Raw genomic sequence first — 15,272 nt, forward strand, 5'->3', positions numbered from 1 at the left:
AACTGATTTTACAATTAGCCGTCTGGCATTCTTGCTAACTGACTTAGTGGTCATTCTATTTTGAGTCTGATTTTCGTATCGATTACACTGCCCAACAAAGTGGGGGGGCTTTGCACAGTGGTGCCGGATATAATGGCAATTCGTCTTGCGATGTAAATTTGTGCTTTGTTGGTCAGTGTTATTGATTTGGCAAGAGTATTTCACATTGGCTTCAATTGCATTGAGTAACTTTCGCTGTTTGTTGCGGTAACTTGACAGTTATGACGCAACGTACACACACACACACACACAGTTATGCACGCATGTGGACACATTGGTGGGTAAAGCAGTCATAACATTTGAGACCACACGATGGCAAAGACTGTGTCCAGTTGCGGGCATCTTTATTGGCCATATTACAATATTAATTTGTCTGCCCCTTTGCCAATTTGTCTTGCAGTCGTGCGATGGAAAACTCAGCACTCCACACCGAATGGAAGCCCATCAAGTGCATTTGGCCAAATGCCCATCGATTTTAGCCATTTCTCTGTTTTCATGTAATAAACACAGCAAGTGCAACATGCACAAAAGAAGAGACACATATGTGAATGCGTAAGACAATATATAATATGTATGTGTGCTCCAACTACTAAGGACAACTCGCTAATGGTGGATGGGATCGTTGTAATTACGGGTATTCGTTATGAGAATGAATTTAATTTGTCTGCACAACTTAAATGCATAATCAAGATTTGCATTTTAATGCTCAGCCAAAGGGGGAAGGGGAATGGAGTGAGAAACTGGGCAACAAAGCTACGCAAACATTTCCATTAAATACTCCAAAGGAACTGAAATATGAATATTACTCGAAGCGAAGCGAAGCAAAGCCGGGGAGAAACGCAATGCAAAAATGTAGAGTAAACAGTGGAGACGTTCAAAGAGCGGGAATTACTTGCTTATGGCACTGAATGGAGTGGAAGGGAAGAGAAGGGAGTAAAATGCGAGGGACTGGGGAAACGATGTTGAAAATTAATTTCATAATAAAAAAGCGTAAGGAAACCCATTTGATAAAACAATTTCCTTTTTGCCTCCCAACAGTCATGTTTTGTTAGTAAAGTAAATTCAAAAGAGAACAGTAAAAGCAGCGGCAGCAGCAGTAGCAATAACAACAAAAACAAAAACACACAGCAAAGCAAAAAGCAAAAATATGGCAATGAGCTTAACTTTCAGCGCTGCACGCATCCGCAGCGGCAAATGGCGGCCTCAGTTTCATCTCTCACATTCCTGTTCTCCCCTTCTTCCTTTGCTCATTGCGCTGCGCTCTCGACGTCGCTGCGCTGCCTGCTGTCGCTGTTGCTGTCGCATGGCAGAGCTGAATGCTGATTGGCTAGACGTTTGGCTGCTGGCACGCCTTTTGCAATGGCCGCTGTCAGCATGCGATTGTGTGAGGCAGAGAAGGAAAGAGAGTGTGTGTTCTGCACTGTGCTTCGCACTCGCCTGGCAGCATCCTCTATGTATTCAAGTGTGTGTGCTTGTGTGCGCTGCGTCGCAGTCGGCGCATGGTTGTTGCGACGATTTAGTTAACTGAAGTGATTTTTGTATTGTTTGCTGTCACACACATACATACACATTGAGACAACAGCATCGCGCTATGCTCTTATGTAAGTAGCTACACGTGTATGTTGTATGTATGCCTGCTAATATGTATGTATGTGACCGTGTGTTCGTGTGCTCGTGTGTGTGTGTGTGAATCCGTTGTTGACTTGTTCTTGTGTTGTACTTACATGCAGTTATATCAAATTGCTAATAATCGTTTAGCAGCCACTTCTGAGTGCGTCCTGGAAATGAATAAAAATTACAGTTTTTGCGCAAAAACACTTCAGAGCGGCAAAAAGCCGTTACACTCGGTATATTTCAATATTGCTGCCGCTTGAAATACACATTCATAATCACCTCGAGAGGCGCTTTAATAAGCTGAGATTATGATTCAAGCGAGCAAGTGAAAAAAAAGAAATCCTATTGATTACGTACTCTATAAACATGTTGCTTTATCTTTTTATATTTAAACTATAATACATTGTTTATATTTGTAGTATTTGAATATATTTATAAGTATAAGTTAAATAATAAATACCCTTTAATTTAGCTTTACTGGAAGATGAAAGTGATGTTTGACTTAAATCATAAAGCTTTAAGAAAATATTTCGCTACATCAAATTTGTTTGATTAACTATTATTTAAAATATAAAAAGTCTAAGCCTGTACAGCTGCTATATTTTTTTTCTTTTTAGAAGGTAACACATAATATAAATAAAAAACATAATTTTTAAAATATACTATGCGTCGTAAAATATACTATCACGAGCCAATATTAGAGAAGTGTTCCCACTAAATTCGTGTCATTGTAGAAACTAAGATAAATAAATAATTATTTAAATTGCTTTCTGAATTTAATGCGAAGTTTATTTTCTGATTTTTTTTTAATTTTTAGCAGAATAGAATTCTTTTCCGATAAGTTTTCTTGTTGGTAATATAATAAAGATGAACACGATGTTTAGATGGACGATAACTTTTATTAGCAAACAGGAAAAACTTTTCATATTTCGAGCAACAACTTTCGGCCAAGACTTTTCATTATCTGGACAATGTTAAACCCAAAACACTTTCGAGCTGACAACGTGAAACGTATTTAAACAGGCAACAGGCAGTAAGCGAACAAAACAAAAGAGAAAAAGATGAGGAAAATAAAATCGAAATGGAAACGTAGTCGTAAAAGTGAAGCTACTGAATACTCTCACGACAGACGAGGACATCAACAAACAATTACGCGTACATGTGTACGAGTCGTATAAGGATAAGCCAGGACTCTCTCGCAGGACTCGCAGGACTGTGGAATGGCATGCCCCGTGGTATGGATTATGGATATTTGTGTTTACTACGGATCTAATGGGCTCATAACTTTTGAAATGCGAACGTGATAGAGCAAATAATGGTGCCCACATAAATGGCATTGGCACTGCTCCTCCCCTCTTCCTTTCCCTTCCCTCATCTGTTATCTCTCGCTTCCTGTTGAGTGTCGTCGCAGTGCGCACTTGTATCTGAATCTGAATCCTGTATTCGTAGTATCTGCAACTGTTTGTAATCACAACTGCATACAAACATTGTCGCAGTTTTTATTTTGGTCAATTTTACGTGAACCAGAGGGAGATTTGTATGTTGTGTGCTGTCAACATTAGAACTCAATTTAAATGACAACGCGTAAACAAATAATTGTCCTTTTCGGCACACACACACACACACATACACGCAGGCACACAGGATCCGAAGCGTCCCTTAGCTCGAGTGCGCCTCAAAAAGTTCACTCGCACGGTAGTAAGTTATTCAAATATTGAGTTTTTAACTCGCTGCCAACAACCACCAAGGACACTAAGAGGCCCACCCCCCGCCTCACCGTAGAGATGAAGGCAGCATGTGCGCAGGGTCGCAGATGATGAACCTGGAAGTGGGCTGAACTGACTGAACCTGGGCATCAAGTGCGTTTACTGCTGCTGCTGCGTCTGCCCGAAAAAAAAGCAAATTTCATTTGGATGTCGTCGCATCCCTTTGTTTGAGTTTCTACTCCTAAATATATTTGATTTGTTTACCATGCCCTGAAGCCGATGCTGAAGCCGAAGCTGAAATCTTAAGCCGCATGTAAATGCGTTAAATTAAATTTCAAATGCTTGTACTTTTCACAGCATCATCGGCAGACATGCAGGACAGTAGACAATTGAATGAATGTTTTTCCTTGAGAGTTGCTTGCGTAAAACCATGACGAAAACATTTTATTTACCGGATGAGGCTAAAGACCTAATGCGATTACGCCAATGAAGCTTTTGATGGATTTCGAATGGCAAATCGAAAAGGAAGCAAATATAAATACAAATACAAAACTTGAAAGCCATGTGCTGCCCATCACATTGAGAAGAAGTTTGATTCAATCACTTGCCAGCCAAGTTTACCCTCTTGATGTGAAAGTGAACCCCCTCATTATATCAATGCCTATTTATATTGCGTTCAATATTGTTGATTTTGGACACTGATAGTCCGTTGTTGGTTGTGGCACGTGTTCACACTTCAAGTGTCGCGGTTCGCAGACACGTGCAAATGTTTTGTAATTTCGTCATCAATGTCCTGCAAATATTTGCTGTCAAATTGATAATATCATCTCACCATTATCATATAGCCCATGCCTCTATTTTCTTTTCATTTGTCGCCATGTCGCCCAAAATTCAGTTCAGCGCAATTGAGACCTCCACTTTGATCTAACAAATTGATTTACACTAACGATTATTTAATGAAATTCCGGCGGCAAATTGCAATCGCGTTGTCCTGGCAGGAAGTGTGAATTACCCAACACCCGTTAACCGACGCACGTTCGACACGTGCCACACCAGAAGTTATTAGGTGTTTCTCTCTTTCTGTGCAACTTTACATGCCACTCGTTTATGCTGAGCTTCTTGTTATTGTGTTTTTACACATTCTCGCATTTTTTACACTCTTCTCAAGTGGTTGCACTTTCAGAGTTTGGATGGAGAAGGATTCTCCTTTTTATTAGAAACTGAATTCCCGTTAATAAAGTTTAAGTTGCCGAAAAATTTATTACATAAAGTTTGTTTTCAAAAACATACATTTTTTGCAGTCATCTTTTATTGACATTGCCTTTGGCAACATTATTATTTTTTTTGAGTTTTATTCTGTTTTGTCATTTCTATTTTTATCATCGTGTGTATGTCATTTTATTCGCATTAACACCCATGTTCGTATTTTGACACCTTCATACATTCACAATTTTATCCAATTATGCTATAAATAGCATTGCGAAATTCTCAACGAAAAGAGTCAATAACAATTTTCTATATTTCATGGGAATTTGAAAAAATGTTAATTCATGGTTTTTTTTAAGTAATTTTTAGGATTTTTTACATTTACAAATTTATGTATTATATTTTGTAATTCTTTTATATTCTAAGTTTTAATTAACATTTAGATATTTAAAACTAGTAAAAAGCTACAGTCAGAGAAAAAGCTAAAGAGTGTGCTAATCATTTTAAATGAAAGCAAAACAGTGCGGTATTAATTCTAAAATATACCAAATTAATAAAATTAAACCTAACCTATATAAGGTATATTGATGTAGTACTAGATTAAAATTATACCACTGAATCTAAAATATACCAGATTATCAGCCAAAGCAACTACAAAAGTAGTTCTTACATAAATTTTACAATTAAAATTCAATTGCAGATTTTCAGGAATCATAAAAACTACTGTTATTATTGGCTGTACCCACATTTTAGCTTCAAATTTTCGATTGTTATTCGATTTTTAACGATCTGCGGGGCGAAAGTAGAAGTGGCAAAAATTTGAGTCTGTTTGCAAGCATACCAAGTGCTCTAGATATCTCTATCTCTTATAGTCTGAGATCTAGGTGTTGAAACGGACAGACGAACATGGCTATATCGTCTCAACGCTGATCAAGAATATATATACTTCATAGGGTCAGCGATGCCTCCTTCTGCATGCAGGCACAAAATTTTAATGCTCTTCTACCCTATGGGTAGCGGGTAGAAAAATAGACGGGCTATTTTATGATAATTAGACTTAATTTACGAAAAACTATTGTATTATACACAGATATTTTAAATTAAAAAAAATAATCCATAATAGGCGTTACAATTTAAATAATAAATAAGAAAAAATATATGTTATTTCTACATAATGAGAAAGTATTTGCTTTGTATTCCTATGAAACTCATATGAAAATAAGGTGCTCTTTTTAATATGTAAAATGATGTATGATAAGATGAAATAAATATAAATATGCAAAATAAATTTCTACTTACAAATTTCCTTCAAATCCAGATTTAACTCATGAAATATCATCATGATATTATGCAAAAGTATTTTTTTATAATTCAGAAATTGCAGTTTTTAAATATGACAAAAGCAAATAAAATAATTTACATAATACGTTAAAAAATATTTTTTTTATGGGGAATAGAATAAATTAGTTACAAAATTTAAAGTACAATACAAAGTGTAATGAAGGATATTAAATATAGTATATATTGATAACACAACTATTAATTAAATTATATTTCAGTTCAAATATACATTGCTCACAACAAAAATATCCGTTCTACCCTAACAGCAGTCGATTTTTTCGCGCAAAATTATCTTTCATAAGGCATGAGCAAAAACAAATAAGTTGAATGCCTTCTTCTTTGACTCTTACTCTCAATCCCGTCGTCAGTTAAAACAAATAAATGATTATCTGTGGCTGGATGTGAAAGCCAAAGGATCATTGCCAACTATTAACAACTGTCGAAATAATCACGCCCCACAAATTAAACGTTTAGCAGCAGAGAGCGAGAAAAGTCATAAAAAGTCTACGGCAAAGAGAGCGATGGGACAACGAGTCGTATGATTTTATCGTGGCATACGGACAAGTGACAATCATCCTACTTAATTGAATTCTTCACTGCATAATAAATCAACTTAATGCGATCCAAGTGTGCCTGCGAGCATGCAAAGCAATCCACACGAAAACTCAAGCCCTTTCCTCGTTTATCGAGGCAGCGGGCAGGAGGCGCAAATCCTTTGGCTTATTTGGCGGAACGTGCGGTTTAGGCGGCAACGTTGCTGCACTCACACACACACACATACAGACCTACACGCATTCGCACACTGGCAAATAAACAACAATAACACAGTGCAATCAAAAGTACCACGCGCCCACTCCAAATGAATTGAATCTATGGGAATGGTTGTAATTTCCACACTTGTGCTGACACATTCAAAGGGCTTTGAGTTTTTATTTATGAATTGAGAAATTGACATCCTGTGTGCAGTTCGAGTCCTTGCTGAGGGGTGGGTTGTTGTGCTGCCTCGATTTTTATTGCCGCCAAACAAGAGGCTTAAGCGGCACCAGAATCATCATCATCATCATCTTCGTCCTCAAATGAACAAATGAATGAAATGAGTCTCGAAACAGGCTGCCACTTGCTGCTGCAGCAACTTCCCTTCACCTCCTCCTTGTTCCGAGCAAAGCGGATAAATCGAGCGTAAAATATTCCAGCTTGGACTCCTTTGTTATGCTTTGCCACTTGTTTTGCCTGCGCAGGCAGGTTGAAGCGATTTGTAGCCCAGAAATTGAGCCAAACTCTGAGCTCCGCTGAGCTGTGGTTGATGTGGATGTGGATGTGGAGTTGTCGACTACCAACTGCAGCCTGCTGTGATTTTTCCCATTCGAGGGTTGATTCCTGATGCCGCCACTGATGCCCATCAAATTGAGCGTCACTCAAGTATTCAAGTGTGTGTTGCTGTTTTTTTTCTCTGCAGATACTTCAAAGATTTAATAATGACATAAGAAGAGCTGCCATTAAACCTGACCGACAACAACAATGCCGAGCATATCCTTGTATCCATTGAAGTGCATGTTTGCCTTTGCGATTTAGCTGCCAGCCAAGCAGGTGCTACGCAAAAGCAAAAGGAAAGAAAAGGACCTGGGCTGCAAATTAGTGCAGCCGAAGGAAGACATTGTCTCAGTCTTGCCTTGACAACAACCAATTTTATAGTGGCTTCCAGTGTCCAGTCAAAGCAATTCGAGTGTCAAATCTTTTATTTGCCTTTTGCAGATTTCGCAATAAAAATGTATATTGTCAAAGGCGTTCAACGTTTAACGTTCGACGTTTGCCCAACTCCCAGCCAACATTCATCTCCTTTGCGTTGTCCTTTGGGCGGCCTGTTTGTTTGTGTGCAATAAATTTGCTGACAAAAGAAGGATTATTGCTGGATCATGCCGCTATTGCCGCTCACCGCTCACCGCACCCCGCTACCCCGCTGTTTACTTCCTCACTCCGCTTAGCAGGATGTGGTAGTTGGTTCACGATTCTCGATTCTCGATTCTGGTTCCTCTGACAGCGTGCATTCTTTGGCGTTATTGTTTGCGCATAAGTTAATTGTTCCCCTCAAAAAGCTTAAATGCATCGCATCCTTACGCTCAACTTGAGCTCCCCACACCACACCACACCACAGCACTGCACACAGCGCAGCACTCCATGTCATACTCAATCCTAGTCTCAGTCCCAATCTCTGTGCCATGCTGTGCTTAAGCGATGATTAACCGTAGACTGACAGGGGCTGTCACAGAGCATGTGGGATATGGGTCGTTATCCTTAGCCGTAAGCTGTGAGTGCCTTTAAAAAAGTAAACTCTAAACTCTAAGCGAGCGCTGCTAGGGGCAACTGTAATTATACTTATGGCGGTAAGTGTACTCACGGAAATGATAACAAATTACCAATTCCACCAATAAGACCAACTTAATCGGTTGACTAATGCGCTACCAAAATATTTATTAACAAAAAATATTATTTTAATTTGTTTTTAATCAAATTATATTATTATATAATCTACATTTATTGAATAATTAAGTATTCAATTTAATTTTGGCACTTGCTAAAACAAGTCTTATACTGAAATAACTTATTTAGGTTCAACTTATTTTCTATAATTATTATTTCTCTATTATACACAACATTCTTGAATTAATTGCACTAACAAAATGTCTCAGAATGGATGTTTTGCACGAAAGAAATATATTTGTAAGTATCTAAAAAAGATTAATAATTTATTTTTAAAATATAAATTGATTTAAATCAATCTCTTTTTCGAGGTGAATATGCGCCAATGTTTTATTTTGCGACATAACGGGAATAAAATGTTTGTTTGATCACTTTACAATTAATTATATTCATAATTTATGTTATATTTCAATGTTCTTGGTACTAATATATTTATTTGCAGAAAAGGAATCTTAAAATCAATTGAAGATGATGCAAAATTCTTGCATATGAGTGATTTTCTGACAGTGAATATAAACTAAAACAATTTAAAAACTAAGTGAAGGTTACTTTTAAAGCTTTGTATTAGCACTATATTTAGAGCTAAGATTGATTTTAGGAACTTGTTCTGTTTTACGATGAAATATATTAATTCGTGAATTTTTTGGTTTTTCTTAATTTTTGCAATTATCTTAAAACAGAAAATAATTCTCAAATTCAACAATATGAATTATTATTATTTTCAAAACGTTATTGTTTTGAATAAATTATTTATAATTTGAATTCCAACAAAATAGTAACAATTGCATACTTTTCTATAAAACACTCAAAATTTAATTTACCATTTTTAAACGGATATCAATGTTTAGGCAATATTATTTCCTATTTTAAGAGCTTAGAAAAAATTATTTGTTAGCTAACAACAATTTGTCTTTCATAAGATGAATTTATATTATATTATTTTATAAAATAAAACGTTCTCTTTGATTTTCCCATTATATTCTTTTTATCTTTAATCAGGCAACTCTATATACATAACATCCGTCCTAATTAGGCATCGACCATAATAAGAACGTAAATAACTCGTTCTGAATATTGAATAATAAGAAAGGAATATATATTATATTAAGAGAAGATATATATTAATTAAACAGTTGCTTCTCTCATAAATTGTCAAGTTGGAAGAAAAATAGATCTAACGAATGTAGACAATGTTTGCCCATAAAATGGAGTAAATAAATGAAGATCAATAACGTTTGAAAATCTGTAGTTTATTACTTTTGGTTGTGCTTTTTTGTTTGGTAGCAGAAACTCTGCAGAGTTGGGTTCGCTTCGATGTCCAACTGAGCTCGTAAAAAGACAAAGGAAATCCGCAATAAATTTACCACAACTAAATTGCACAACGGCAACCAGAACCCTAAACCCAATAAAGACTTCTGCACACACACACACACAGACACCCACACACACACTCATACTCATACCTAGATGTGGATTTGTACAAAGGCGTTACCACGCCCATAAAGTTGGCTAAAAATCAGTGATTTGTAAGTGTGGCCAAATGAGTTTTTGGCTGGCGAATGGGGCGGAGATTGAGATGGCTGAAAGAGAGCCAAAAGAAGGGGAGGAGGAGTGGGGGGAATAGAAATGGGAAAAAGCAGAAGAAAATAGAATAATGAAAATCAAGCAAGGAGAATGAAACGATATCAATATTGTCCTGGTGCTCAAGCTGGAGGTGGGAGCTGCCAGCCATTATTGTTTAGCTTGTATATGAGTGTGTGTGTGTGTGTGTGTGAGTGTGCGGGAGAGTGAAGATGTGAATGAATGTGTGTGTGTGAGCTGGCAACTTCCGCAAAACTGAAAACTAATTTGAACAAAGTACAACAAATAAAACTGACTACTGAATGTTTAATTTGAAAAGGGAAGACGCGAACAACAGCAGCAAGCAACAGCAACAACAGCAACAAGAACAACAATAACAGCAGCAGCAACAACAACAGCAACAATAATAACAGCAGCAGCAGCAACAATAACAACAGCAACAATAATGTCTAACAACTAAAGAACAAAAACAGCGAAAATGAAAAAGAGAAATAATGCACACACACACACACAGTAACTCACACACACACATACAGCGGCATACAAAATACCCTCCCAATTGTGTTAAGGATGTTGCGAAAATGGCGCATTGGCGTCGAGCAAGAGCAGAAAGAGGGACGCAAAGGGGAAAGGCGAGAGGAGGCTGTGCTGTGCTGAAATGAGAACGAGCAACGAGCCCGACATACGGTTAGAAAAACATTCGCACATAAAAATGCTAACATTTGAACGAGAGCGTATATCAGCACACATACACACACACATACAAGCATACACCTTGCTCTCTTTCTCTCGCTCAGTTGCTAGCTGAGTATGTGTGTGTGTGTGTGTGTGTGCGGCTGACATAATGAAACATTATTAAGAGCCACGACGTCAACGCAGCCAGCAAAAGGTATCTAAATTTGTGAAAATGTTGCTCGACAGCCTCTGCGGGGGGATCGGTGAGCAGAGGGGGGGAGAGATGCCATGAGTTTTGGCTTCTGTCGTCGCGTCGTCGTCGTTGCCAATTTGAGTCCCGTTTGCATTACACAATAGTAGCTGCGACAGCAACAGTGGGAAGAAGCGAGGCGTGCAGAGGAAAACACAAATATCACATTTACAGCAAGCAGCACTCCACCATTTTATGTTATTACGTAGTCTGTGCGTGTGTGTGTGTGTGTTTGCCCCTGTGGGGGGAGGGAGGTGTGCAGTTGGCCGTAGATTGGTTTACAATCTCAGTCATCCCCTGAAGAGAGCAGCACACAACATATCGTCGTCACACTCGCACGCACGCAACAACAGCGGGGATGCTGCCTGACGTGCGCCGATGCTGACGTTGGCGTCGACGCAGACGCCGGCTGCGCTGCTGCTGCCATTGCTGCGGCGTCGGACTAACGACGACGACGACGACGACGTCGGCAGTAGAATCACAGTTATTCGAGATACGAAAACATAGCAGCGGCGACAAAAGCTCATGGAAGCGACAGCGGCAGCGGTTTCGATAAATAAATGTTTGAGTTATGTAGAAAAACATTTCGGGCGAGAAGATTTTCGTTTTCGTTGCGATTCAGTTAACATTTGGCAAAAGGATTCCGCCTAAAACAGACAGACCGACGGATGCCGCGACACAACTCAAAACTCAATCGCTTCACAAGAAGTTAAAGTTAAATGCAAATGCGAATGCGAATGCGGAAACGTAAAACGAAACGATAACGATCGATTACGATAACGATAACGCAAATTAAAACAAAACTAATCGCGCAGTTAATGCAATGTGCTAGAATTGTGGAATCAATTTAAATGAATTATAAGTAAAGTGAATCAGTTCCTGAGCTAAAGTCAAACAAGTGTTGCGTCCTCTATCTCACTTAGTTAAGCAATTTCATCGATATACATAAATAAAGTACAAGTTTAAAGACAGATCTCAGCAAGTTATATCAGCAAATAATGCATACAACAACGGATCCCATTCATGCGCTGCACGATGGCGACTCTCAGTCTCCGCCGCTGCACAAGAGCCAACGTGGCGCCGGCATCACATCCTCGCGTGCCGCCGCCGCCGCTGCGGTGGCCGATGAAATGTCCATGATCTGTGATGACAGCGACTTTGAGCCGTCGGCCGCCGGCGGCAGCAGCGGTGACAACAGCAGCGGCACCAACAACGGCAGCGGTGCAGCCGGCGGTCCTCTGGTGAAGCCGCCGTATTCCTACATTGCTCTCATCACCATGGCCATACTGCAGTCGCCGCACAAGAAACTAACACTCAGTGGAATATGTGATTTTATTATGTCCCGGTAAGTGAAATTCAAGGAGGTGGCTACGGATTATATATTGTTATGGATTATACCAGAGTCTACCTTATAAACTTTTGAAAAACTCTAAAAATTTCAATCTCATGACGAATTTAAGCCATTTTCATAAAATCCATAATATTTAAATTTTCAAAATTTTGAATAATATATGAAAGGATTGAATAAATTATAGGTTAAACGGATGCTAAATATTTAACGTTAACTTATTTAGAATAGGAAGGAATATTCTAACACATTTTCTTGTTTAAATACAATAAGATTAATTTTCGGTTTTAATTTTATTAAGTGAATAATCTGTACAGCAAATTTAAAGTACCTTAACATCACAGGAGTATCAAATATATATATAAAAATAAACCAAACCTCAACACAAATATAAGGATTACATTAAGATTAATAAATTGAATTATTGTTGATTTTTTATTTTATAAATTGTTCTTGAAACTTCAATATAAAATTTTATGAAGTGCATATATTTTTATAAGTAAATTATAATTGTAAAAAAGTATATTGAATCAAATAGCAAGAAAATAGGAAAAACCTATTTCGTTCGCAGTTAATTCATAGACTAATCTAAGAATATCGTATATTCTTATTCAAAAATCACTTTTTATTATATACAGAAAGGTATTCAAGTTTCGATGTCGAGTTTATTTTTTCTTATGGGAAATAAATAACAGTGTCTATAAGCCTTTATGACATCTCTTTTGGAAGAAGTATTATGTGAAGATTAAACTATTTGTATTCAAGATAAGATGCTTAAATATTTATCATTAACAGTTGTACAAATTTACCTTGTAAATTATATCAGGAATAAGATAAAACTAAAGAAAATATAACCATAAACTAGACAAGTATAGTATTAATTTACCTAAACAAGAGTTCAACATCAATATATTGATTAGCAAATTTTTGCATAAGACTACGTACGTTATGAAAACGAAGTCTTTTCCATCTGACCTTAAGAGTTCCCAATTTATGTATAAAACTTTGAATCTTAAAGTAACTAATGAGGCGTTCTTCTATCGTTTGCAGTTTCCCGTATTACAAGGACAAGTTTCCCGCTTGGCAGAACTCAATTCGCCACAACCTCAGTCTGAACGACTGCTTCATCAAAGTTCCACGCGAGCCGGGCAACCCGGGCAAAGGCAACTTCTGGACGCTGGATCCGCTGGCAGAGGACATGTTCGACAACGGAAGCTTCCTGCGTCGCCGGAAACGCTACAAACGAGCGCCGGCAATGCAGCGCTTCTCGTTTCCCGCCGTCTTTGGCACGCTGTCGCCATTCTGGATACGGAAACCGGTGCCGTTGGTGCCGGTGCACTTCAATGTGCCCAACTTCAATGGGAGCCGCGACTTCGATGTGATGCACACGCCCAGCGATGTGTTCGACACGGCGCTGCGTGTGGACAAGAAATTCAACTTCTTTGCCAATGCTGAGGCATCGTTCTATCAGAACAACAGCGATAAGTTCGATCGCCTCGCGTTTATCAATCGTCGGGCTGAAGTGGCGGATGCACTGCCTCACAGCAGTAGTGGAGGGGGAGGAGGTGGAGCTGGCAGCGTGACCAGCGATGCGAGCAGAGCCAGCAAGTACAAGAATCCCTATGTGTTTGATGTGTCCGCTGCTGCCACCGGACTAGGAGCAGCTGATTATCCCGAGCGAGGCAACTATGCGGATCTCAATGTGTACAACGATGATGTGGATGCCGATGCGGATGATGCGTCGTGCGACAAGATCGATGTGGAGAGTGCCAATGAGCATGAGCAGGACTCACACATATCGGATTCCGTCGACTCGGTGTGCACGAATCCCACGAATCGTCCAGAGACAAACAGCGCACGGGATCCTGATGCACGCGATGAGCTCCCGGAGCGCACCTCTCCCTACGTGCTGCTCTTCGATCATCATGCCGAGGCGTCCAATAGCTCGCTAGCCATTACGTCCAGTCCTAAGACGCTGACTCCGACTCCAACTCCGTTGCAAGCGCACTCGCATCGATCGCTGAGCCGGACGACGCTTCTGCACATGGACAACGATCCGGCGACGCTGCGTTGCGCCCGACAGACGAGTGCCAAGGACTTTCGCATCGAGACACTGATCGGTCATGGGCACAGCGATGGAGCGGCCAGTGACTAGGATTAGGCTTGAAACTACACTGATTGATTTAGTCGCTTAGTCTTAGGCATTAGTGTTAGTCATCGGCTTGTGTATATTCCCGTGATCTAAGCACACAATTTTAACTATTATAACTTCTTCTTTACGTTGTAAAACTCTAGTTGTACGCGATATGCATCTCATTACCCCCAACCCCCCTCATTCATGTAGTGATTATCCCTGGGATGTATATTCGATGCCAAAATGAAAGTTTTAATGCGACCAAGTAAAACGCTCTCCACTTGAAATGTATATTAAGCACGATATAAATACATATATTTAAACTAAATTACGTTTAAACCTGAGTGTAACATCCAGTAAGAACAACAACAAAGACATATATCAAACAATTACATATTTATAGCATACTTTTAAAGCGAATTCTATAGAGTTACCATATACATATATATAGCATACATATATGTGCATGTACTATATATACCGATCGTCTGTCTCTGAGTGTCTGTAATTATAATTGTATTGAGTATGGCAATGCGCGCATCACATCAAAACACTATTAAATATAGTCTAGTCCTTAAGTGATTTGCTGATGTTATTGAAAATTTAATAAACCGTATAATTAGAAAACAAAATGCAGTTGATTTTTAACACAGTCTGAGAAAAAGTTGGGTGGAATAAATGATTTAATAAAAGAATACTATATAACCAGCTTCATTTTAAAAATATAAATTAAAATTGAAAATATATATTGACCTTACCCACCTACATATGTCGAAATTTACTAAACTTATATGCAATTAGAAAATTCGAAATTTAATTCTGCATAATAACTGAGATAATAGCAATCAACATTTATGTAAATATTATATTGTATAAAAAGGCATTTGGAAAATGTTATAT

At 38.4% G+C, this 15,272-nt stretch overlaps 1 protein-coding gene across 1 annotated transcript; it reads left to right on the forward strand.

Annotated features, from left to right (window-relative positions):
- Positions 1-11,365: 11,365 nt before the first annotated feature.
- Positions 11,366-15,009, forward strand: LOC132791572 (fork head domain-containing protein FD3). Its single transcript, XM_060800555.1, has 2 exons — positions 11,366-12,235; positions 13,289-15,009. The coding sequence occupies exons 1-2, from the start codon at positions 11,889-11,891 to the stop codon at positions 14,391-14,393; spliced, it is 1,452 nt and encodes a 483-aa protein (XP_060656538.1). The 5' UTR covers positions 11,366-11,888; the 3' UTR covers positions 14,394-15,009.
- The last annotated feature ends 263 nt before the right edge of the window (positions 15,010-15,272 follow it).

This window comes from Drosophila nasuta, chromosome 3, assembly GCF_023558535.2.
Source record: "Drosophila nasuta strain 15112-1781.00 chromosome 3, ASM2355853v1, whole genome shotgun sequence".
Lineage (NCBI taxonomy): Eukaryota > Metazoa > Arthropoda > Insecta > Diptera > Drosophilidae > Drosophila > Drosophila nasuta.

Bases quoted from the DNA above. Each gene is read 5' to 3' on its own strand.
- LOC132791572 (XM_060800555.1), top strand. From the start codon at position 11,889: ATGCATACAACAACGGATCCCATTCATGCGCTGCACGATGGCGACTCT. The intron at 12,236-13,288 runs GTAAGTGAAATT...TATCGTTTGCAG, and splicing joins TGTGATTTTATTATGTCCCG to TTTCCCGTATTACAAGGACA.